The 27,180-nt window shown below is 40.5% G+C and overlaps 1 protein-coding gene across 1 annotated transcript in view; it reads left to right on the forward strand.

Moving 5' to 3' along the window:
* Window positions 1-27,180, forward strand: part of LARGE1 (LARGE xylosyl- and glucuronyltransferase 1) — a 381,838-nt gene that overhangs the window by 218,299 nt on the left and 136,359 nt on the right. The window contains exon 6 of the mRNA XM_070947065.1: window positions 647-818. Within this exon, the coding sequence (XP_070803166.1) occupies window positions 647-818 (172 nt within the window). The remainder of the gene's footprint in view (window positions 1-646; window positions 819-27,180) is intronic.

A 27,180-nucleotide genomic window follows, 5' to 3' on the forward strand; every position in this document is an offset into this window, starting at 1 on the left:
AATATAAAGTTTACATTTAAACATTAAAACTAGAACTGCAGCATAAAATAATTCCAACACAAAATGAAACCACAATTTGCAATACATAATAATATCAGATAATGAAAGACAGCAGTTTAAAAATCCAGCTAAAAATCAGATGGAACAAAAAAAAAATTAAGAGGCAGCCAAACATGCATTTCTGGGAAGGACTTCCAGGGAAAGTGGGCTGCCATTAAAAAAGTCTTCTCCATTGTGATGGTGCTTTAATTGGCATCTTTTTGGCCCTTTTCGAAAACTAAAATAAATGCCATGAGTGGCAGATTTTGAACAGAAGTTTAAAGGACCAAACACATTTGTAGGGTGATAAGAGAGATTTGCATGATTTGAAATCACAAATATATATATATGCTTGTTCACATTAAAGTTATGCTGATGCTGAGATGTCACTCTGGATATTTCAGAGGCTTTTTTGTGGGTGGAATAAAGTTAACTTTGGAGTAAAACCCTGCCTCTCAGTCCTCCTGCAGTGATCAAGAATATGTCCACCGTTCTGCAAAGTGCTAGTTGTCATTTCGAAAATCAACTTGTTTGACATCAAGTATTGTCTCTAGTAAAGTGTTTTCCCTTCCTCTTTTCTCTCTTCCTTGTCCTTTCTGGCTATTAGTCTGAAGTGTCCTGGATACCCAACAAACACTATTCTGGCATCTATGGACTGATGAAGCTGGTTCTCACGAAGACACTTCCCGCCAATCTTGAGCGAGTCATTGTCCTTGATACTGACATTACCTTTGCTACAGACATTGCTGAACTTTGGGCTGTCTTTCACAAGTTCAGAGGTACTGTAATGCCTTTATTTCTTATTATTTGCGTTAATATTCAGGGTTTATAAAGTTGTTTGAAGTTTGAGCCTGAAGTTTGAGCCTGACTAGGTGGCTCAGTGGCTAAGACACTGAGCTTGCCGATCAGAAAGGTCGGCAGTTCGGCAGTTCGAATCCCTAGTAGAGGTCTTCTGCGTGAGCAGGGGGTTGAACTAGATGAACTAGGTCCCTTCCAACTTTGTTACTGCTACTGAGGTGTCTGTGCCCTTGCCTGGTATTATTTACTCCTTCCAGACTGTTATCTATTAATTTACATTATCACAGTTAATTAGAAAACCTCTGGGAATGTATTTGTACATGAGGTGTCTCCAGTGAGAAACAGCATAAATAGTAAAGTGTGACTATTTACAATTGCGTGTACTGTTGTTAGCCACTATTGCATCTAAGATTGCAGTGATTATTATAGTGGCAAAGCTGATGACTGAAGGAGGGGGATCAATTCAAAACTGGTTGTAAGGACAAGCAACGCAATTACAGAATCAGAATGACAAGATGAAGTCAAAGTACTGAATAGCGTTCCTGCATTGTCTTGCATAGCAAGTAAGATGTAGACCTTTAAGTGTAATGCAGTACCTTGCTGAAAATCAAGTATTATTTGATTAAAATCTAAAAATGCAATAGCAGATTTTTTTCATCTCTTCACCCACCTCCCTATAACCCCATGAATATTCTGGGATGCTGGAAGGCTTTCTGGAACATATTTTTCAGGAGTAAATGGAAAATCTGCTTCACCCCCCACTTTCCCCCAAATCACCTTTTTTCTTACTTGCACTCTCATAAAGTAGTAAGCTGTTTTAGACAGAATGAACAAGAATGTTCGTTGGAATTGTTATCAATTATTAATTTTGTTGGTAGTGAAAATATCCATGAAACTGTTCCAGTAAAGCTATCCAACTATATACATTCTGACCAAAGAAATGTTTTTTAAGCAAATGGATGAAATGCACTCATACTAAATTAATGAAAGGATTATCTCATTTATCTGCATTTGCAAATATCATATTGTTAGGTGCATTTCATCTGTCTCTTTTAAGAGTAATAATACCCCCAGTAAGACATAACCTTGACCTGGTTGTGGGGCATAAGGAAGATGAGAGCTATGCCAGAAGTTTAACCTTACTAGAAAGGTCTCATCAGAGGAGCCAGACAAAAAGTGTGCTTTCCATAAACAATCTGGTGAGACATAACTTACAGAAATTTGTACTGGATTGGTCATTGTCTGGATCAACAAGGACCATACTAGGTGTTGGAGTTTCTGGACATCTGTTGACAAATGGGCTACAGGACTCAGGACTCTTGGTTGAGCAACCAGGGTCAGCAGCTACAGGACTACTGGAAGAAAAGTTCCTTCTTTGTCACAAATATACAAAGACTGAAAACAAAAAAATAAAGATTTGCTCTTATAAATCAAGTCCAATGAGAAGAGATATCTGAAAAAAAATTGCCAGTTATGGAAAGAACAACATCCATAACATTCATAACCAGAAGTAAGAGAACAGAGACTAGCAGATCAAGGTCAATTTATAATACAAAATAAAGTATTCACAGAAGCAGAGTTGGAAAAATTGCAAAGGGCAAAGAAATCAAAGCCTTCTCAGAGGTAGCTCAGACAGTAGAGACAAAAAGGGGGAGTCAGCAGTTGACAAAGCCAGTATAGATATTGAAACATTTTAATTCCCAAACTAGGCATCCTCTCTTCTGCCTTCTTTTCAGAAAAAAAAAAAGCTCTATAACTAAAAAGACAAGAGGAATTGAAACAAAGAATAACTGAGCTAGAAGAGTATAAAAGCAAAAGAATAAGGTTGCCTGCATTGAAACTTGTCACTAAAAACAGCTAGCACTAGTATTAAGAAATGCCAATACTATAATATCAAATATAAAGAGGAGAAAAAAAAGCCCCAAAGTGCATCACTAAAATCAGTTTGGAAAATAAGATCAGCATGCTAAGATCAGGTACAAGCAAACTAGAACAAATAAAAAAAATGAAGCTGACGAACAAGAATAAATAATAAATAATATCTGATTAATAAGTATCAATGACAAGGAATATCACAGAAGCACTAGAAATAATAAAGCAATAAATAAAAATCATAGCCAAGAAAATCAGCAGATTTAAAGCTCCAATTGTGCATGCTATAAGGAAGAGTCTCCGATTTCAATTGAATCAGAAACATTTCTACCAATGCATTTATGGAACACTGCAATGAACCAGTCAATACTTGACTAAGAAGAAACAGTACAGTTCAAATTAAATTAGGAGCTCTGAATATGAAGATCAGAAAAATTGTGACAGAGACACGTCATTTTCCAGGCAGAGATGTTAAAATACCCTATTTATCAAAGGAAACAGATGGATGTGGAATGTTACAAATACACCAGACAGAAGAAGAAAGTGGAGGAGGAGGAGGAGGAGGAGGAGGAGGAGGAGGAGGAGGAGGAGGAGGAGGTGGTGGTATTGGAAGAATATGTGAAGGACAGTGAAGAAGATCCACTGAAGTTAATATACTAGGAAGACTTACTGAATACTGAAGAGACCAGTCTGGTCCATAAGAAAAACCAAAGGAAGAATAGTCTAAAAAAACTTAGCAGGCAAACCAGATAACAACAAGACCTGGCAATGACTAAGTGCAGGAAAGTTGAAAAGAGAGAGAGAGGGCCTAATTCTGGATGCATAAGATCAAGCCTTAAAAACCAATGCATGACAAAGTAGCAACAATAGTGCGTTAGAATATCTGCAAGACATACCATTTGCCCACCATCCAGAAAACCAGAAAATACACAAAGTAATAGAAAATGTAGAAGTTAAAGTTATCTGGGATTTTAGAATTCAACCAGACTAGCATCACATAACACTCCAGACTTAAAAACTGTTAATAAGAAAAAAAAAATCTTGATAATGAACATTGCAGTACCTAAAGACAGTACAAGAGTAGAGAAAAACTGGTGAAAACCACAAAATACAAAGACTCACAAATAGAAGTAGAATGACAGTGGCAAAAGAAAACAAAGATAGTACCAATAGTAACAGACAATTTGTATGCAATACCAAAGCACCACTTGGACACCATCAGCATTGACAAAATCGCTTGCAAAAGGCAGCTTTACTTGGAACAGCTTACATCCTATGATATTATCATTAATATTAAGCAACATAATCTGCCTATCCTAAGTCCTTGGGAAAGACTCAATAAATGGACAAAATGTCTTGTCCAGTCTAAACATCTGGCTAGGTGTGTGACCAACCATAATTTATTATTAAAATTATGTGCCACCCAACTCCCAGTGACCCTAGGCAGTTCACAATTGTTAAAAAACATTTTTAAAAACAAAGAACAATACAGAAACATAAAAACAACACAAATCGAAAGGACAAGAATGGCAGGGGAGAACAGAAAGGAAAAAGGGGGCATCAATCATCTTCTCTAAAGGCCTGGATGAATAGCCAGATCTTGAAGGCATTTGAAATCCCAGTAGAGTTTGAGCTGTTCAATTTTTTTTTGGGAGGGGGGGAGGGGGGACTTGAATATTTCTACCTTGCTTTTAGAACTTCAGTCCTACTTCTGGATTTTGATCAAAACATCTTAATGCAGTTTTGAAAGATTGTCAACTTAACACACAAAGATGGTAATACTGTCGTTAAAAATAGTTCCTTCTCTGCAGGAACTTGACTCTCTAATGCTTCCATTACTGAGGGCTATTCTATATCACTGACTTTCAGTCAGTCACCCAGCTGTTGGCAATAATTGTCTAGTTCAAGTCTTGTCCAATTTGATATTGCTTGAATTGTGAGAAGGATTTTCACAGCAGGGGATGCAGGGAGAAGGTAGAACTGTCTACCTAGAAGAGGCAATCTGCTTGTCCTGGTCGCACCATACCTTAGGGATTCTTGTAAAATATTTTAAAATAAATTTAACTGATTTCCATTCGAACTTAGATTTATGAATGTTTTACTCAAGAATCTTGTTTAGGGAACTAAAATTAGCCACCAGCTGCTATTCTCTAGCTGGCTGGACTGGAGATGTTTGAAAAATTAATTTAGAATATCAATTACTTATGATATAACAACACTGATGTTTTGCTAAAATACATTTTAACTATAAAACAGTATAATTTCTGTGGTGCTTACCTGGAAATAGAAGCTAAAATAAATGTTCTTTATTTTATTTCAAGATGTGATTTTGAGGAATGGTTGTTACTTTTGAAGTACCGGTATCAGGAAAAAGATATTTTGTATGGTCTCTGGGAAGGTCATTGCACAGTAGGATCCAACATGTATTCCAATAAACAAGGATGAATTCCTTCAGCAGATATGGGAAACCACACAATTACCATGTCAGAGGCATTTCTTTGTGCTGGACTGATTGACATGGGCCATCCATATTTCTGATCCTCTGAATTATTAACGCTAGTTAATAATTCTGAGTTCTCTAATGGCAACTGATATATAGAATCCTTGCTTCAGTTTCCCTCCTTGACAGGAACTTTTATATTAGAGTAGCATCCTAGAAATATATGAGAGAAAGAGACTATTATAGAGGCCAAAGGCAGAAGAAGGAACTTTAGTTCTTGTTCTACAATTTTAAACATAGATGGGAGGAATTCCACACAACAGACCTGCTGCCAAGTTGACTAATTTGATATCTGTATATGAAGATTTAAAATTTTTGATCCCAAAAACTCAAAACAGTTTCATATAGAAATGGGTCTTTTATACTAATAGGTGTTAATTATTGTTTTAATTCCTTATTTAAGTCCTCATCCTATGTATTTTTTAAACAGTACAATTTTGCTTAGAACTTCAGAATTATGTACAAGTTATTAAAACAAAACCCTTACTTTAAAAAAATAAAATAAAAACAATAGTCCAAGAGCAGGTTAATGAGAAGTTACAAAAGGTTATGCCAGGAGCACTAAATGAGCATCTGTCGAAAGATAATTCCATAGTTGTAGGTGCTTGAAAATTGTATCCTACATAGTTACACAGTAATATGCAGATCTAAAATGTTAGCTAGATTAGAAAGCAGTCCCAGGTAATCTTCTCCTAAAATTATATATTCATAGTTATTTTTTTTTCCAAAATCACTAAAAAGCTACTGCAGATGGAAAGGTCTTCCAAGTGCTTCCAGAAGATGCCCAGCATGCTAATGGGTTTTCTTAAGGAGATATATTGAAAATTAAAGGGACAAATATAGGTATGCGTTCTTTCATCAAATTCATTGAAAGATCTGTTGTTAAAACTTTTTATTTATAAGTGCACAAGAATACCTCTATTGAAATAGAGATATTTCCATTCTCTAGTGAAATAGAGATAGATATCTCTTTCCCTATTGAAATAAACTAGAAAATCAGGGTGAAAAACAGCACTATAAGTAACTCCAGATTCATGCTAAAGTTGTTTCACGTACAACATACTACCTTGTTCCCAAGGGGATAACCAAATGAATGCAGGCCTATGTGATTCCATCAAGCACTCTTGTACAATGTATTCTCAAGCAGTTGTTACGTTCATATACTATATTACAGGTATCTGGTATAAATATTGCAGTTGTATATATTTCTTTTGAAATTGATTGCTATTCAAAAGTCATCCGCCCCCCCCCTCCATTTTTAAGTGGTTTTAAAAACACCAACATAGCTAAGGAAAAGGTGAATTTTGTTTTGCCTCTCCTGAATACACACAGGCTACTAAATCTGTTTGCTTTGCATCAACAGTTCAAACAGGAAGAAAAATACGTTTTGACATCATAAATGCCAAAAAGGTTTAGCAATGTTTTGGGTACAGTTTCATGTGCCCACTGCTAAAGATTGGCACATAATCAGTTTGGAACTTTAAATCCTTAGAATTGCAGCATGTAAGAACATAACAATATTGCTCTTCTGAGGGTCCAAAGCAACATTAGGTAGTAGGTGCAGTTTTGAAGCCTATTGAAATGAGTGTGTGTGTGTATGCACTTTTGAGTCATTGTTGACTACTGGGAACTACCTAGAGAAAGTCCTTCAATGTTCTTGGCAAGGTTTTTGTAAGTGGTTGCTGGGACTGAGAGAGACTGATAGGACAAGGTCATCTAAGCCAGTTTCATGCCCAAAGTGGTACCAGAACTCGCAGTTTCCTGGTTTTTACCTTGATGTCTTAAACTATTACATTAAAGTGGTCTTATTGGAATGAGTAAAATCATTAAAACAAGTCTTCATAGCAGACTTGCTAATATTCTTATAAGAAGCAATTCTTAAAGGAAGTCATCCTATGAAAGCTGCCATGAAACAAACTTTTTGTTTTAAAAGATATATTAATCTTTACAAGGTCATAATAATCTTTCACAGGGAGTTTGATACCAATTCTGTTAATGGTCAAAATATACAACAACTGTTTCCACCTGGAGCAAAGTTACAATAAGCTTAGATCTTTCAGAGTACAAGTGATGCAATCAGAGTTTATGTAGATAGAAAGGAAAAATTCAAGAGCCTGCTGAGTATGAATACAAGTTCAAATCTTTAACTTAGAATTGAAGATGTATGTACTTATTTATTTACCAAACATTTGAGGATTTACAGACTGCTCAACTCTAAAATGACTTGAGATGGCTTATGTTCAATGGAAACAAGCAGAAAAACAACAAGAAAACAAGAAACATCATGCATCTGGAGAAGCACACTCCTTCTAACAAAAAAACACACCATCTTTCCCAAAGGGTGGAAGAACAGCTAGCTTTTTAAAGCCTTCTGGAAGAACATCAGAGTTGGACCAACAGAGATTTCTAGGAGGATTTGATTGTAGAAGGCAGGCATTATAACACAGAACATTGCTAAATATAAAATTGAATTGTAGAAACATCAAAGCCATAAAAACCTGGTCTGTACTTGTGATATGATACACTGCTGGAATTAGTAATTGGACACAAGCTGAACTGGATAGTTTGGACCAAAAAATAAGACAACTGATCACTACAGATTATGTATTACATCCCTGTAGGGATATTTATAGATTATACCTGCCCTGAAGAAATGGAGGCAGACGTTTACTTCAAACCAAAAAAACTGTCAAAGAATAAATGCATGTATCATGATTACAATTATATAAAACAGCCAAGAATAAGCATTTATGTAAATTAAAAATTGGAACTTATTAAATGTACTGGAAACAAGAAGTCAATGTTCGAATAATGTAATAAAAACATGAACAGAACATTGGCAAGGAAAAACATTGCATGGTCAATTTCTACAAAGATCAAGGGGAAAGTAGATAAAGATAAAATCTGATAAGGGCTTACAACTGGAACATTTAAAAAAGGAAGTGAAGGCTTGATTTTGGCTGTGCATGGACAAGTTATTCCAACTAGCCAGGACTGAAAAGTCATCAAAGTTCATATTGTGCAAAAAAGCAGAAGAAACAGTAGATTATATACTGAGCTCATGCAAGAAGATCACACCCGATTATAAATAAAAAATATAACACAATTTCCATAATGATTCATTGAAACATCTTTAATAATTGTCATACCAATAATAAATAATTGGTGGAAGCATATTGTTGGATAAGTAATAAAAAATGAGCAGGTTGAAATACTGTGGGATTTCCTAATGCAGGCTGATAAAAGCTTGGTTTATAACATATAACATATCAACCACAGATTTAAATGTTGAACAGGATAGATAATTGATGTCCTGGTATCAGGGCATTGTAGAATAGAAGATAAAGAATTGGAGAAGATCACAAAATATCAGCATCTGGAAAGACTATGCATTAACCAGTGGTATCTACTCCCTAGATTCTTGGCAAGGTCTTGATAGGTATGAATGCCAACACCATCTAAAGAACTAGGTGATATGATTTTATATTTTGGGGTATATAACAATAATAATAGTGGTTATATTCATAACCACTATACATAATAGTGGTTATATTCATCTGAGAGTCAGTTTGTTGTTGTTCTTACAGCACCAGGCTAGAAACTGGAAGATCGTGAGTTTTAGTCCCAACTTAAGCACACAACCAGCTGGGCAACCTTGGCCCTGTCTTTCTGCTTTAGCCTTAGGAAGGAGGCAATGATAAATCAGTTCTGGAGTCTTGCCAAGAAAACTCCAGGGACTTGCCCAGGCAGTACCAGGAGTCAAAAACTGACTCAAAAGCACATATGTATTCTGGTGTAAGCTTTTATGGCCACTATCTATTGGGTAGCGTTAAGCCTCGTGATTTAGTGACTGTGGTCTATGTAACAAATTTCCTGATGTTTTTCCATAGTTTCACCCATAGTTGCTGGCAAAATGTTAGGAAAATTATTGTCTAAACTACAGTCATTAAATACTGAAGCCCAACACTGCCCAGTGTTTGTATTCTTTATTCTGTACATTATATGCATGTTTTTATTTATTTATTAAATTCCTACACCTCCCGTCCCACCTAAATGACTCTGGTCAATTTACAACTATATAATAAAATGATATACACATGGATAAAACCACAGTTAAAAACAGAATTAAGTACAAGTGTCAACTTCGAACTGAACCTGGCAGAAGCCATTTTTCTATTCCTCAGTTGCCACATAGAGGGGGAAGGATGAAATACGTTGCTAGACCAAACACAAAACTTTCTCGTGGGAACCAAGGTCACCTCTATAGGTGGTGGATAGAGACAGGAAGGAGTTCCTGGAGAGCCCACCAATTAACCTAATTGCCCAATGTGACCTGTGTCTTTTGGGGAGGGAGTTATTTCCTATTTTAATTTTACTGAAATCTCAGGAACCATTTAGAGTTGGTTTTCCATTTGATCTTGCCATTATGATGTACCCAATAAAGAAGTTCTAAGGGGAAGACCTCAGCCTCAGAGTTCTGATTTGATTCGGTTCGTTAGTCGGGATCATGACATTAAGATTAAAATTTACAGGTAAATACAAAAATCAAAGTTAAAACACTTAAAAGATTTAAAAAGTTTACAAGGTAGAAGTAGTGCCCTCAAGCTATCAAGCCACCCTCAGGAATTCATTGCACTGTTAGTCCCTCGTACTAATTGGCAGAGCTAATCTTAACACTCTTCTGAAAAAAAAACCAAAGACTGGGGGCTTGCCTCACCTTTGAAGGTAAGATGTTCCAAAGGGTGGGGTAACTGAGAGAAGGCCCTACTCCTAGATCGTGCCTGTCAAAATCTTTGCCTGATAGATTCATAACATGCCCTCTCTACTTGACTTTGTGAGATAAGTCAATGTAATTGGGACAAGTGAGCCAATTCATTGAATATTTAAGTGAACAATTTAAATCATTTGATCAAGCTATATTAGATACAGATACAGATTAACAGAATTGGAAGAGACATTGTAGGTCATCTAGTCCACCTCCTGCCCAAGCAGGAGACCCTACACCATTTCTGACAGATGGCAGTCCAGTCTCTTCTTGAAAGCTTCCAGTGATGAAGCTCCCACAACTTATTATTATTATTAGAAATATTAGAAATATTTCAAAACCATTGTTAAAGAAGAAAAATCAAAAGAATTTTGGAAAATGCATTTCCATTTACAGTGGTTTTTTTCCAGAACCTTTTGAAAGATAATAAATTTATAAATAAATAAACTTATTATAAATTTATACGTAAGAATAGTGGAGCAGAATTGGAATACTTTGTATTTTCTAAACCAGTTTTAAATGTAATTATAATTCTAAATTGTTAGAAACAATCAAAACATTCATGACATTTTAGAAGACAATAAAAAAGTGAAGCTTACAGGTGATTTTTAAAAAGTCAGTAGTCCTTGGGAAATTAAAAGATTTACAGCTCACTAAGATAAAAGGTTCTTGGAAAATAAGGCTGCCATAATTAGGGAGACACACAGTCCTAACCTGATTGCCTCATTCTAATTCAAATAAAATTTCCAGAGACTTGTAAAGGCTCCCTATGTAGAATCCATATAAGCTTGTTAGAATGTGATTAGTTCCTAAAGAGAGAGAGAGAGAGAGAGAGAGAGAGATCCTCATAATAGAACAGATTTTGGAAGTTGCCAGCATGTTTTACTATTCAGAATTCTAAGTACCAACAGTTGGCCAAAACTAACTTTGGATAGCTTTTTCAATTTGTTAGTAATGCCTCATTCATTATTTTTCTGATCTACATTCTAATGTAGAGGATAAAGGTAGCGACTTCTGTAAATCAAGTTAAATTGCTGATGTTTTCATAGAAGTATTCAGGTAGCTTTCTTGTCAGTAATACAAAAGATCTTTGCCATTGCTTATTTGGGCATTGTTAGTTTATTTGTTTGCTTCTTTGTTTGTATGTTTTACTGATTTAGTCTACAGCTGTGGGATTTCAGTTTTGACACTGCTATCTTTTCAAAGTTATTCAAGGTTGGTTAAATGCTAGTAGTGGTAGAGACTGTAGGGCAGTGGCCCTCAACCTTTTCGGCACCAGGAACCGGTTCTGTGGAGAGAGGCTTTTCTGCAGACCGGAGGGGGCGTGGTGTCATGTGCTGCCTGCATTCTGCGGCTGAGGCTTTGTTTTTTGCACCGCCCGGTTTCTGGCATTCCAGAGTCCTATGCTGGTCCATGGGCTGGGGGTTGGGGACCGCTTGCTATAAGGGATGGAAAGGTTGACTCAATCCCCTAGACTTGCAGGAGGAAGTTGTGATGTGGTGATTTAGGTCTTTCAAATTTATTTATTTATTTATTTATTTATTTATTTATTTATTTATTTATTTATTTATTTATTTATTTTAATTTATATACCGCCCTTCTCCCGAAGGACTCAGGGCGGTGAACAGCCATACATAAATATAAAAGTTAAAAACAATTTAAAACCAGATTAAATACTTTGGTCCACAATTAAAAACGTCCCATTAAAATCCAATTTAAAATTTTAAACCGTTAAAATTAGGCTAGCCCGGCTTGCTGGAATAACAAAGTCTTCAGGGCACGGCGGAAGGTGCACAAGTCCGGGATCCTCCCCCGGGGGGTCACCAGTCGACATTATCTGACCGATGGCACCCCGAGGAGCCCCACCCTGTGGCAGCGTACTGGTCAGTGGAAGGCTGTCGGTAGCAGAAGGCAGTCCCGTAAGTACCCTGGTCCTAAGCCATGGAGCGCTTTAAAGATATTAATCAACACCTTGAATTGCACCTGGAAGACCACTGGGAGACAATGCAGCTCACACAGGAAAGGTGTTACATGGAAGTGCCCTGTCGCTCCCATAATCACCCGCGCGGCCACATTTTGGACCAGCTGGAACCTCCAGATGCTCTTCAAGGGGAGCCCCATGTAGAGAGCATTGCAATAGTCCAGTCGGGAAGTGAAAATAATCTGTTCTCTTTGTATTTCAATTAGTTTTGATGCTATATGTTTGATCTATGGTCTGATTTTGTATGATTAATCATACATTAACTTTTATTTAAGTTGTTATTCAGGTAAACAACTGGAAATTATTTTCCTTCTGAGTAATAGCAGCATATTTACTGTACTCTCTCAAACAAATAATCCTTAGAACAGCCTTACTATATCTTCTATGGAAAGAAGTTATATCCTTTCTTTTCAAAGATCCTTAAAAATACCTTAACTAAAATTTAGTAATTTAATGTATAAATAGTTTGGAAGGAAAGCAATCCATTTGTGTATTAGATTTCATTATTTCATAAATATGTCCAATGATACCATATTTGCTTTTCTATAACAAAAATCAGTCAGAAACAGGTTGTGCTTGATTGTAAATGATTCACTGCTCCTGTTTAAGTATTCTAACTATCAGGGAGAATGCAATCTTTTTGTAGGAAAATTGCTAAAAGGCACAGATGGATACCGTCAAAGATTTTTATTGGTTATTTAAATCACACTTAAAACCAGTGATTTGAATACAGTTCACCTTAGATTTGATCATATAAAACTCATTTTCTTCCAGAAGCTGTACTAAGTACTTGCAGATGTTAGAAAATTGACTGTATTTCCACATGGGGCCTTCCAAAGCTGATTTAACTTTTGATTTTAAGAGGAATGCTGTTAGATTTTAAAAGCAGACTTTCACATTCACTGTAAAAGAGAACAGTACCATGACTACTGAGTTTCCGGGCCATGAAACTGGATTTTGTGCATTTTACAAAACTAATACCTTTCACAAGAGAATATGACTTCTGTGTTAAGCATTGTGTCTTAACATTTGTTCTAAATGAACTATAGATAGTTCTGGTATGATTTAAGTGTTAATGCCTTTTAAGAAATAAATCATGTTGTTTTTCTTAGCATTTGTCTTGCATGACTGCAACGTTCTCTTGTTTTTGTAGTTTTTCACCTAGATTTTATAACAAAACTACTAAGAGATTTGATTTATCAGTCAATTTGTCCCAGAACTGAGGCTGATTTTGTCAGCATCAGACAAAAGGTGAACTTGGTGCTTCTGTGCCTGATGGAATATTAGAATGTGGATCTCCCCACTCCTAGTACATCTTAACTACTATACCACATGTAAGATAGTCCTCAGACTATGGCCACAATTGGGCCCAGAATTCCTGTTGTAAAGCATTGTAGTCATAAATTGTGTCAGATCAAATTTTATGATTGTTTTTACAATGTGAATCACTGTGGTCATTAAGCAAACACTGTGATTGTAAGTGCAAACCAGAGGTGCAAACCACCTTCGCTACTGATTCGGGAATGTGAGTGTGTGCGCCTCTTCTGCGCATGTGCAGAGCATTCTGTGCATGAGCAGAGGGTCAAAAATGGGATGTAATGATGCCCCGGTGGGTGGGCGGAGCCTCCCATCGTCGGCGATACCGGTTCGTGCGAGCTGGATAGATCTGGCTGGATTTCACCACTGGTGCAAACCTATTCACTGAGAACCAGAAATGAAGGTTGCATATCATAAGCACGTGACTGATAGACACTTCAACCAGTTGTAAATACAAGCCTATTGCCAAAGACATGAATTATGATCATATGATGATGGGAATGGTATGACAGTCATTAGTGCATGGATCAGTTGTAATTGCAAGACCAGATATTTTTAACACCACTGTAACTTTGAATAGTTGCTAAATGAATAGTTGTAAATCAAGGACTGATCTGATAATGAAAAATCTGACAAAAGATCCAGCACCAGGAAATGTGGAGCTCCCTTCCTACTCAAGAGCAAAATAATGACAAATGCATGTCTAAAGCAGAACTTTCTGCAACACATAAAAACTAGTGTAAAAATGTAAGTAAGGAAAAGAATCCCTTGAATCAAGCTTGACTCCTGATAACTATATGGGCAGAACCATGTAACTTTCTTCACAAAAATACAGAATTTTCAGATCCCTCCTTCCAGATGTGTGTGCTACTCTTCCCAACACAACCCACAGCCATGAGACTTCCAGGAAGCCTCTAACCAGATCTGACTCTGCTTAGCTTTTGACATCAGTGAGAAATGGCTAAATGCTGCCATCTGTTGAACCGAAGCTTTGGAATTTGACTTTATCAGGAATTATGATTGTATTGAACAGGGAGATGTAAAATAATCATATTAAGAAGTTAAAATGTGACATTAATCCAGATATCAAGAACTGTTTGTCAGAACTGTTTGCTCTATCGGTTTTGGAAAGGGCAGTATTTTCTGCTAATCAAAGGATGCAGCAATATTTTTATTATAGCAGAATTATAGACGATTGTTACTTTTTTGTGTGCAGATAATTTTAGGTTTTGCTGTCTTTTGTCCTCACTATTCAATACACACCACAGCTTATCTTTACATGTCTGTATGGTTCCCAGACAGACTCTCTATAACAGGGGGGTTAAACTGGTGGCCCATGGGCCAGATGCATCACACGCAGGCCATGCCTACCCCAGCTCCGCGAAGGGGAAAAAATGTTGTATACGTCACGTGATGGCAACATGACGCCACGAGTTTGACACCTCTGCTCTATAAGTATTGGAAAACTATCTTCAACATTCAAGGCTGATATTTAAAAGCTGAGGCATAATCATTGCAGTTCTTGGGAGCCGGGGGAAAACAGAACATAAACTGGATATACCAAGACTTCATTAAGGATTTGTCTTTATTTTTGCTGAGCTTGCCATAATGATCAAATCTGTGAATCTGAACTTGGCAACTTCAATAGAATCCTTTACAATTCATTTTTGCCATCATTTTTTGATGAATATAATGACGTACCCATCCACAAAGCAAGAAAGGATCTAAAAAAATACATTTTAATTGAGACTGCATTCTGTAGCAGACACTTACTTTGAGATTATAAAATCACTTTCTACATGTTCAAAGGGCCTTCTGAATATATTCCTTTAAAGAGAAGTTTGTTCTTGGTATATATTTAATTTACTCTTAGTGGTTTTATTTTTAATTATGGGATTATAATATAAAGTCTTAAATTATGATATAACAGTGTACACATTGACTGTAGCCTACAATCTGTGTATTTAACCAAAACATTAGTTCAGTCTCCTTTTTAGTACTTCCTTTCAGTGAACTGTGAAACTGCTTTTTAACATTATACTTAAAAAGCAATATTGATTGGAAATTGTTCTGAATATTGTGCTCATTCATATAGCTTTAATACCAATTATCTGTTTATAATTCTGGTCATTTTCCCCACTCACAGGATATGCCGTTTAAGAAAGACGTTCCATGCAGAGATATGTAGACAGTTCTTGCATAGCTCCTCCCAATGAACAACGAATGACCCACAATTTAATTTTGCATGTATCTAAGTTCTGCGTGAAGTGTTTTTACATTGATCCTGTCAATTAGCAACAAAAACTCACATCTCATGTAGTTCCTCCCAGGAAGGCAAGCACTTAAGTAAACCAGAAAACTTTATGGATGTTGTGCATTGTATTTACAGTACATACACTTTATGTATTGTACTTCTTCATGAGCTATAATTAGGCATCACAATTCATTCTTGATAGTTGGGAGGCACAAGTTAGAATTCCCAGTTCCTACCAATATGCGGAGCAAACCATTTCTTGCTTATTTAACTACATATAATAATGTATATAATTATATATGTAATTATACATATATAATTATGGTAGCATGGCATGGTGACTTAAGATCATGTCCTTCTTCAGCTAAGGAAATTCAAAGGGTAGCTTTGGAGTAGTTCCTGTCCTTCAGCCAAACCTACCTTACATGACTGCAATGAGGATAAAGTAAAACCATGTTGGAGTCCTGATGAAACAGCAGAATATCTAATCAAATACATATATAAATAATTATTTTTCTACTTTACAAAATACTTCAGTGGTGTACTATATCAGGCCCAGCCTTTAATGGATGGAGTGGAACATAATAAAGGTATTAGATGTTGATTTCTTTAATCAACTTCTATATACTTTTGATTCTTCAGTGTAGCTGATTTATTCTACGTCCATTTCAAACCAAAAGCCAAAGCAGAATGAAGATATTTGTGCTTGAGTTACAGCATAAAGGCAAAACTCTGTGGACATAAAAAAAAAATCTCTTTTATTTTAGTTCAGATGACTCCATGCAGTTTTCAAAGAAATGTATTACCAAGCATTTTAGAAGAATATTTAGAAGAATATTGCAACCATTATTTGTAGGAGGAGCAGGTAAAATTTAAAATGCCACTAGCACCTAGCAGTATGGGAAATCTCTTTGATACCTTGGTTCCCAGAAACTCTATTATCAGTTGTGAGTTATCTGTGAGAATACTGGCACTTATCTCATTAAAACAAAATATCTGCAAGGATCTGCTCCTGGCTGTCTGATACAAAGCACAAGAGATGTTGGTCACCCTTTGGGTACATAAATGGAAGGTGAATGCACAACCCAACACAGATAATAATTTAGATGCAGAACTGATAGATAAGGGACACTTGGGGGCCAGAATAGAAACAGACAGAGACATGCCAGATTAATAACAATTTTTATTAGAGATCTTTGCAGCTGGTATATTCTAGCATCAATTAATTCAGAATTAGTCAATGGACAGTAAGCCATGCAGATGAATAAATAGTGAGGAAAGAGCTACCAAAACATTATTTTGACCATGTTATTTATAACTATTGCCATTATTTGGCTCTAATGTATAAAAAGAGCCAAAGAAGAGTTCCCAATCAGTTGGGTCAGTGATTAAGTTTGCAGTATGTTTATTACATGGAATAAAATAATAGTTTTATTACATTGGATAAAATATGAGTTTTATATTCTCCATTGAGAGTGGAGACAGCAGCCAGGATGGGTAGCAGCAGCCAATCAGCATGAAGGACTGAGTCTATCAATCACATCAAGTCCCGCCCTTGTTGCCGGGTAGACCCGCTTTAGACTCAGTCCTTCAGCTTGATCTGGCGTGTGGGTCTTTAGCTCTACCTCATTTCTGGCTATTTAGCTTATTTGGATGTTTTTCTCTGGCTTTTTGACTTCGGACTTCTAGACTACGATTTTCCGCTTTTTCCCCTTAACGGTTGGATCGACTCCCGGACTTCTAACAACTTTGTGGTATCGTTTAGCCCTTTACTGCCCTTCTAGATAGGACACTATTTCTAACTGTAGCACCCCTGGGGGGGGGCGCTTGTCTTCCTGGTTGGATTGCCTGGGCTGGGAGGCTTCCCAGAGGGACTGGCTCTACTCGACGGCCGTTTTAGCCTCTGTTGCAATTTGGGCGGCAAATTGCTTGTATCGGCAGGTCACGCCGGCCATTTTATTTTCCCTTGCTCGCCCTCTGCAATTTTACATCGTCGGAGCCTGCGGCGGCCATTTTGATTGCCCTCAGTAGGTCTTGGCTTCTGAGTCAGGGCGGCGGCCATTTTTGTTTGCTCCTTTCCCTCCTGACGTCTCCTTGCCAGCAGAGGGTTTAGCTTCGGAGTCAGGGCGGCGGCCATTTTGTTTGCTTCTCTCCACATTGAATGCTGCTTGCCAGCAGGAAGTTTGGCTTCGAAGTGAGGGCGGCGGCCATTTTGACTGCTAATTTCGTCGTTTCTGGCCTCAATTTGACAAGAATCTCCCTTTATTCTGCTCTGCCTCTGTTTGACTATTAAAGTTACTGGACTTGTTGGATCTCAACTATAGTGCACCTGCTGATTCCACTTAGTGGCCTTACTGTTTGGACTTCCTTTGTACTTTCTACCTAGCTGTTATTGCCTCATCAAGTGCCACTTTGGACTAAAATTTGCCCATTACTACTAGCCTTTGTGGAGCTCTCGCGCCCCCTGGCTCTTTTATACTGTGACCTTGCAGACGTTTATTAGAGGGGTTTGTCCACGCCCCCCCTTATTGTCTTGGCCTGCTCACATTGACTTTGTGACCTTGTGCAGTTTCCTACGCTCCCCTTGCTATTGCACGTGAGCCCCTTGCCAGCCATTATGCCTAAGGCGCTGTCAAAATCAAAACACGGCCGTAGGGCCGGGGCTAATGGAAGTGAGCGTTCAGGCCCTCAGTCTGCTGATCAGCCTTTAACTCGGGAGGCCTCTCAGGAGCCATCCCCAGTTTTACACGAGCCTCATGCCCATCACAGACCTGATAAACAGGTCTTGATGTCCAGAGCTGAAAAAAGGAGGGACAAAGTGTTGAAAAAATTATGTGACAAGGCCAGCGCTGATCTTACCTGCACTGTCTCTCAGCCTCCTGCAGTAAGGGTGACCTCAGCACCCTCAATGCCTTCTCGCCCGGACACTCCGGATCAGATGTCACTCCAGGATTGTCCAGTGACCATCTCTACCATAAATCTCTGGGGCGCTGAGTCCTCTGGTCAGCCTGCATCCTCGGATCCGGATCCTGCGCAGGTCTCTTCTCTGTCTCCTCCTCCGACTGCCTCTGATCCTGATCCTGGGCCTGTTCATCCCACTGGCCAGCTGTCTCCGGAGCAGATACAACGCATGATTGATGCGGCGGTGCAGAGGTCTCTAGCCGCCCATTCCTGCCTTTCCAGCCGTGCGGGTTCCATGAGGTCAGCATCGCCCGTTTCTCCGGAACGGCCAACTCCTGAAAAGAGGCAATGCAGGGCTCCTGGTTCTCCATCCTGCTCTCATTCTACTCAGCCCTCAACCTTGGCGGATGCTGAGTATAGCGACTCCGGTCTCTCAGATGATGAGAATCTTCCTCCGGACCAGCCCTCCTTTACGGGGTTGTTTCCGCAATCATTGTTCAAGTCGCTTCTGTTTAAAGCTGTTTCTACGGCTCGTTTGTCCTCTCCAGTCGTTGATCCTGTGCCCGCTTCTCCAGCTGACTCATTGGATCCCATGTTTGTCGAACCTGCCAGACCAACTACATCTGTGCCAACCCCACCGCTCTTTTTGGACACAGTGAAGCGGCAGTGGTCTTCTCCTACTTCAGCTGTCCTGCCCTCGGCCAATGACCGAAGGAACTTCCAGGTGGCTTCAGAATTGGACTCCATCCTTCAAATCCCTTCTGTCGACGCGCCCATCGTCTCTTTACTGCCTAATGTCAACGTTCCAGGGGATCCTGACGAGGCACTTCGCCCAGACGAACGTAGATCGGACTTAGTCCTTCAACGGGCTCACCAAGGATCCGCCTGGGCTATTAGAGCTGCGACCTCAGCTTCATTCTTTAACCGGACTACCCTGCTCTGGTTGCGACAGCTGCAGGAAAAGTTGTCACCTGATGATTTACGTATCAAACAGGACCTTAACAAAATTGTTGCAGCTCTGCAGTTCTCAGCTGACTCTTCCTTGATTGCCGCCCGCTTCGCTTCTAAAGCTCTTGCTTCCTCCGTGGCTGCCCGCCGCTTAGTATGGTTGCGTCATTGGCAAGCGGACACTAGACACAAATGGCGCTTAGCCTCGGTTCCCTTTGGGGGTACCAGGTTGTTTGGAGATGCCTTGGAGCCGTTTCTCACTGAAACGAGAGACAAAAAGAAGATCTTAGCTCCTATTTTCCGCAGGGGGGAGTCCCGTTTTTCCCCTTACACCCCTCGTTCTCAGTTTAGAGGTAACGATGTGGGTGGGTCTTCCTCATTTGGTTTTTCTAGGCCCCCTACTAACTTTACTAGATTCCGTGGCTCTCAGGATAGGTCTGTTCGTGGTAGGCCCTTCGTATCTAAACGGCCCTTTCGGGGGGGAGGAGGTCGTTCCTACCGACGCCGTCGCTAAGTGCATCTCCGGTCCTCCCATAGGCGGCAGATTGGCCCTCTTTACCGCCTCTTGGGAGAGATCTATTTCCGATCAATGGGTCCTGGCCACGTTAAAATCTGGGTTGGCCATTGAATTCCTTTCCCCTCCTCCGAGTGTCTTTGTTTGCTGTCCGATTTCTCGTAATCCGGAAAAACGTGTCCTTATGGACGCTGCGGTACAGCATCTCCTTTCCATCAGGGCTATCCAACCTGTCCCTCCTGATCAACGGGGTACGGGTTTCTATTCCCGGGTTTTTCTGGTGCCTAAGTCCTCGGGGGGGTGGAGACCCATTCTGGACCTTAAACGGTTGAATCGGTATGTAGTATACCGAAAGTTTAAGATGCAGTCCTTAAAGTCCATTCTTGACGGCGTTAGGAGGGGCGATCTCCTTTCTTCGATAGATCTCACTGAGGCCTATCTGCATATTCCGATTTGTCATTCCCATAGGCGTTATTTGCGATTTTCTTACGGGGGGGTCCACTATCAATACAGGGCCCTTCCCTTTGGCCTCTCCTCTGCTCCCCGCACCTTTACTAAGGTGCTAGCAGCCTTAGCTGCTTCCCTCAGGGTTCGTTCAGTTCGGCTTCTCTGCTATCTGGACGATATTCTTGTTCTGTCCTCATCCCTACAACAGGCTACTCGAGATCTTCGGCTTACTCTAGAGACCTTGGCCTCTCATGGCTTTTCGATTAATCTTGAGAAAAGCCACTTAATCCCTTGTACTTCCCTGGTCCATTTGGGGGCCCTCATTGACTCTGTCCAGGGGAGGGTTTTTCTTTCTACAGAAAGACAGGACAGTCTGCGAGGGTTGATATCTAGGATTGAAAGGTGTCGGGCTGTTTCACCTTACGTCCTTTCCCAACTCCTGGGGAAGATGATTTCGGCCATAACCATTGTTCCCTGGGCTCAGCTCCACTCCCGGGAGCTTCAATGGTTCCTTTTACCTTTTCAGAAGGCGGGCAGAGCCACATCAAGCAGGCCGATTCCTGTTCCCTCAGCTGTTCGCAGGTCCTTCAGATGGTGGACATCGCCAGCTCTGTCGGCCGGCTCCCTCTTCCTCGAGCCTCAACGAGTGGTGGTCACCTCAGATGCCAGTCTTCTCGGCTGGGGAGCTCATTGCCAGGGGCAGATAGCTCAAGGAACTTGGACTGTCCGAGAAGCCGCCCGTCCAATCAACTGGCTGGAATTGCAGGCTGTTTTCCTTGCCCTCCGAGCCTTCCATCACCTGGTGTCCGGTGCTCACGTTCTGGTACTAACGGACAATGTCACTGCCAAGGCACACCTCAACAAATTGGGGGGCACCAGGTCGAAGTCCCTGCTTTCTGTGGCGCTGAAGTTAGGTCTCTGGGCGGAGCGCCATCTCAGCTCCCTTCGCGCAGAACACATCTCTGGAACCAGCAACACTCAGGCGGATTGGCTGAGTCGACAACATGTGGACAATGCGGAGTGGCAGCTTCATCCTCGCATGTTTCAAGGTCTGATTCAGCGATTCGGCGTTCCGGTGATCGATCTCTTTGCCACGCATCTGAATGCTCAGCTACCTCTCTTCTTCGCCCGATACCCGGAGTCTCAGGCTGTTGCCACGGATGCTCTGCGATCCCCTTGGCCGCGGGGCCTATTGTATGCCTTTCCTCCAACCGGGCTGATTCCCAGGGTCATTCGCAAAATCCTGACAGAGCGGGCGGAGGTGATATTGTTGGCTCCCCACTGGCCTCGGAGGCCTTGGTTTGCGGACCTGGTGTCTCTTTCAGTCGCCCCTCCTTGGCGCCTTCCACACGATCAGGACGTTCTCATTCAAGGTGCCTTGTACCATCCGGATCCGTCTTGGCTCAATCTGACCGCCTGGCGGTTGAGCGGCGCTGTCTGAGTGATGCGAACATTCCAGGCGACGTGATTCAGATTATTCAAGCCTCTCGCCGCCCTTCCACAGAGCGAGTTTACTCGGCTACTTGGCGGGCCTTCTGCTCGTATTGTGCCAGTCATGGTGTGTCGCCCCTTCAGGCTTCTATTGTGGACGTGTTGGTGTTCCTTCAGAAGGGTTTCTCGAAAGGCCTTTCTCCTAACACTTTGAGGCGCCAGGTAGCGGCTATCTCATCAGTCCTTCGCTGTGGTTCCCTCTCATCCTTGGCCCAACATCCTCTCATTCGCCGCTTCCTCCGGGGTGCTTCGAACATGTCTCCCCCGGTGTTACACCGCTACCCAACCTGGGATTTGCCGTTGGTTTTGAACTCGCTTATGGGTCCTCCTTATGAACCGTTGCGGACAACGAGCCTCCGATTGTTATCCTGCAAGGTCGCCTTCTTGGTGGCCATAACTTCGGCCCGCCGTATTTCAGAGATTGCCGCCTTGTCAATTCGCTCTGATCTATGTGTGTTTCATGCTGACCGTGTGGTTCTCCGCCTGGACCCCACCTTCATCCCGAAGGTCAATTCGGTGTTTCATCGCTCCCAGGAGTTGATCTTACCTAATTTCTGTCCCAGACCGACTCATCCTCGAGAACGCCGTTGGCGCACTTTGGACGTTAGACGAGCTCTGCGGATTTACCTGAAGAGAACAGCTGGGGTTCGCCGTTCGGAATCGATGTTCGTATCCTTCTTGCCTGTTTCCCTGGGCCTTCGCGTGACTTCATCTACAATCGGCCGCTGGATCCGGCAAACCATTGCTTCGGCATACGACCTCCGTTCTCTTCCGCGACCGGCACGTATAACAGCGCACTCCACCCGCAGTGCTTCTACGTCGGCTGCCTGGTCTACTCAGGCTTCATTGCTCGAGATTTGTCGTGCGGCGACATGGGTTTCGCCTGTTCCCTTTATTCGCCACTATAAAATTGACTCCTTTGCTTCGGCGGAGGCTGCATTTGGTAGACAGGTGTTACAACAGGTCGTTTCTGGGGAGGATGTTTTGCACCAGTCTGGTCCCACCCCGGCTTCGGGACAGTGAACTGGGGTATGTCCCATCCTGGCTGCTGTCTCCACTCTCAATGGAGAAGGGGCGTTGGTCCTACCTGATACGCTCCTTCTCGTTGAGTGGAGACAGCAGCCAGACCCTCCCTTTAAGTGTTTTTCTTCAGTCTGGTGCTTTCAACCTTGTTTTTTCTTCTGGACTCTGTTCTTCTTTTCCCACACGCCGAGTCTATCTCTTCAGTTCTTCGCCTAAAGCGGGTCTACCCGGCAACAAGGGCGGGACTTGATGTGATTGATAGACTCAGTCCTTCATGCTGATTGGCTGCTGCTACCCATCCTGGCTGCTGTCTCCACTCAACGAGAAGGAGCGTATCAGGTAGGACCAACGCCCCTTTTATAGACAGATTCCCATACCTAATATTGTGGTGCTAACCACATTCGGAGTATAAGATGCAGCTTAATTTTTGGGAAGGAAAATAGGGGGGGGGAATCTTCCTACCAGGTATTCATCTAGCTAGCGTCCTTGGTCTGGTCAGCTTCAGCACATTATTTTGCTGTTTTTTATCTCCTGCTTGGGGATGAAAAACAGCTTCTAAAGAACAACTGATCTTTGGAGCTTCACGCGCTAGCACCTCGTTAGGGCTGAAAAAAAGCTTCACAGCTGAGAAGTCGGAGGGAGCGGGGGAAGATCACTTCACTGAAAAAAAGATTCTAAAGCACAGCTGAGAGTCAGAGGTAGATCTAGCACCTCTTGGGGCTGAAAAAAATCTTCGAAAAAGCTCCATTCAGACTATAAGACGCACCCAAATTTTCAGCCTCTTTTAGGAGGGAAAAAGTGTGTCTTATACTCTGAAAAATACAGTAAGTAGTTTTATGGCTAATATGGGGAGAAAGGTTCTGTTTGAACCTTCAAACAGAACCTTTCTGTTCTGTTGATCGCTGTTTTATTATAACATGGGTCATTTTTTAGAAGGAGACACAAAGGCAGTTCTCTAGTATTTGATGCGGTTTAAGACCAAAACAAATGAGATTATCATTATAACTAGGTCACTGACTTCTAGGGAAGCAATTGCAAAATAGTACAGTGACCAACAACAGAACCAAGAAAGCAGTTGCTGCTCATAATACATCTACAGATAGTCCTTGACCTATGTGCACAATTGGAACTGGAATTTCAGTTGCTAAATAATGCAGTTGTTAAAGGAGTCATCGTGTGATTTTTATGACAATTTTTTTTCCATGGCCATTAATGGAATCACATGGTTGATTCTCAATTGACTTTGCTTGTGGGAAGCCAGCTGTAACCATTGTAAATGTGAGCCAGTTGCCAAGTGCTGAAATTGCAATCACGTGAGAGTGGTACAAGGTTGTAATTGCAAGGATGCATCATAAGTAATTTTCTCTGAGACCACCATATCTTCAAATCGTTGTAAATTGAGGACCATCTGTGTCCATTTGTTAAGCTGCCATGACATTTTCTACCAATACTATAGCTTGAAATTGATGAAATAGAAAGAAGCCGTATATCCCAAAGTGTTACCAGGAAACTATTTAAGATTAGAAGAAAGGAATAATTTGATTCATGAGTTGGAATCATCAAAAGTAATGATATATGGGCACCAGTATTCTTAGGTTATTGCTTTTTAAAAGCTTGGTTGCCATAGCTACACAAAACATTGTTTTATATTTCCATAGAAACAGACTGCTAATATTTCCTTTCCTCTGTTTTGTTTTTTACTTGAATAAGGGACTCATGATAATGCATTAGACTTTTTTTATAACATTTTCTTTTCTTGCAAGGGTAAAATGGAATTGCAAAATTTTGAACAAACGAGAGGAAAGGAAAGAGATGACAAACCATATATTCTTCTCATTTTGATTTTGAAAGTGGTGCTTTAAAAAGGGATGGACCAGAAGAAAGTTATTTCTTGAAAGGTGTCCTTAATTGCCATCTTTCCCAAACCTATTCATTTTTGTTTCTCCCAGTACAGATGCTTTGAAGCTATTCTTCAAAATATTCCTACATACTTTCTGGAATATAGGTAATGAAATAAAGCCAGTGTAGACTTTCCAGAATCCCTTAAATACAACCTCCCAAAGGAAGGTTAATTCAATATTGATGGAAATGCTCAAGAAATTATAGTGCATTATCTTCACTTAAGCACAGAGCTCATCATATAATCCAAACAACCTTTCTCCATCCTTTTTATTGCTACTTATAATTGAATTTAGTTCTAATCCCCCCCAACAAAAACAGTGCTTCATAATACTAATTTCATTTTTATCTTAACAGTTCCAGTCTCTCTAATCAATACAATCGAATTCTAAACAATTCTGTCCAATTCCATTTTTCTCTAATAAAGTCAACACTGATAATCATAAAGATTTCTTCTATAGTAGTGTTTTATGCTTTGGGAATTCTGGCTGGGAATTCTGGGAGTTTAAATGTGCAGATTGTAAGATTGCCAAGTTTGAAAAACTTGCTCTTTACAAAATAACTTTGTTTTAGACTGGCTCTGTCTTGCACAGCTCTGCAAATTGTGGATGGCTGTACCATCACTATAGTCCTCATTGGTAATATTTCACATATTTCCGGGGGGGGGGGGGGATATTGGTTTTACCTATGCCAAGAGTGGCCTTCGGGTTTTCCCCTTTTATTCTCCAACTAGTCATTGGATCAGCATTCAGCCTATGGTATGAGCATAGCAGATCATAAAGTAAAGGTGCAATCCTAGGATTGCACCATTACACTTTGTTAACTTGAAAGCACTTCCTCTCTGACAAATGTGATAGGATTACAGAATAGACTGTATAGAAACTTCAAAAAATAATGAGAAAATGAAAACCGTAAAGAAATTGCTCATAATTTTTATATGCAGGTACTTGTCAGGCACAAGTAACCAGAACCACTCATGGATAGGTTCAAATAGATATTTTATTATTGATCACTTATAGTACAAGAATCTTTCCAAACTATCTTCCTTCCTTGGGAAACAGAAGATATTTGATCTCTGTTTGTCCTCCCCAAACCCACAGAGGTGGGTTTCAGCAGGTTCTGACCAGTTCTGGAGAACCAGTAGCGGACATTTTGAGTAGTTCGGAGAACTGGTAGTAAAAATTCTGACTGCCCCCTTACCTTTACTACCAGTTCGCAACAGGGCCGCATGCGCTTGCTTTGCTCGCACATGTGCTCGCTCTTCTGCGCATGTGCAGAAGCGTTCTGATGATGTTGGGGTCAGTGGGCGGAGCCTCCCACCAGTTTTACTACTGGTTCTACTGGAAACCCACCACTGGCCCCGCCCCATCTATTCTATGCCTCCCAAGTCCCAGCTGATCGGGAGGAAATAGTTTATTTTATAGTTTATTTGATTTATATGGGGAAATGGGGATTTTGCAGTAACCTTCCCCTAGAGTGGGGTGGGAATGGAAATTTTACAGTATCTTTCCCCTGCCATGCCCACAAAGCCATGCCCACAAAGCCACACCCACAGAACCGGTAATAAAAAAATTTGAAACCCACCACTGCCCAAACAGATTCTATGCTGAATGTCTCTTTACTCACCCTGGTGGGGCTCCTTCCTCTTCAGCTGGTGGTTCCACTGTACCCTGTTTCCCCCAAAATAAGACATCCCCTGATAATAAACCCAATCGGGCTTTTGAGCTCATGGCAATAAGACCAAGCACTTTTTCAGGGTTCAAAAAAATATGAGACAGAGTCTTATTTTCGGGTAAACACGGTATAACTTCTCACTTAATGACCATTTGTTCAATGACTGTACAAAGTTATGGCAGCTGAACCAATGTTATTATACCCTGTTCCCCAAATTATGGCCATTGCAGTGCCTCTCCAAGCATATGATCAAAATTCAGGCACTTTACAGCCCTCCATACTTACAGCCGTAGGGGCATTTTGACTCCCCAGGATCTCTGCACCCTGCACTCCGATGCCTCTGCATATCCTGCTGCCTTAGACTCCAGTTGATCCTAATACCTAGACTTAGCTCACCCTGCACTCCACTCATCTTTTTTTTAATAAAAGTTTTTTATTTATTTTTTAAACAAACATACAAACAAACAATTCATCCTTAATCATTCAGTGTTTCATTTGAGTGCATATTTTGTGTCTTCTACTCCCTCCTCCATCATTTTCATATCATATTTCTATCATACCTTTATATTTTTGTTTAGATTATTACATCATTCTTCCCAATTTTCTCACTCTCCACTCACCTTGCTGGCCTGCTACCCCAAGCTGCCTTTTGCTATCTTTTGCTAACAAACAATTCATCCTTAATCATTCAGTGTTTCATCTGAGTGCATATTTTGTGTCTTCTACTCCTTCCTCCATCATTTTCATATCGTATTTC

This window comes from Pituophis catenifer, unplaced genomic scaffold (assembly GCF_029215685.1).
Source record: "Pituophis catenifer annectens isolate HBS135680 unplaced genomic scaffold, rPitCat1.0.hap2 SCAF_7, whole genome shotgun sequence".
Classification (NCBI taxonomy): domain Eukaryota; kingdom Metazoa; phylum Chordata; class Lepidosauria; order Squamata; family Colubridae; genus Pituophis; species Pituophis catenifer.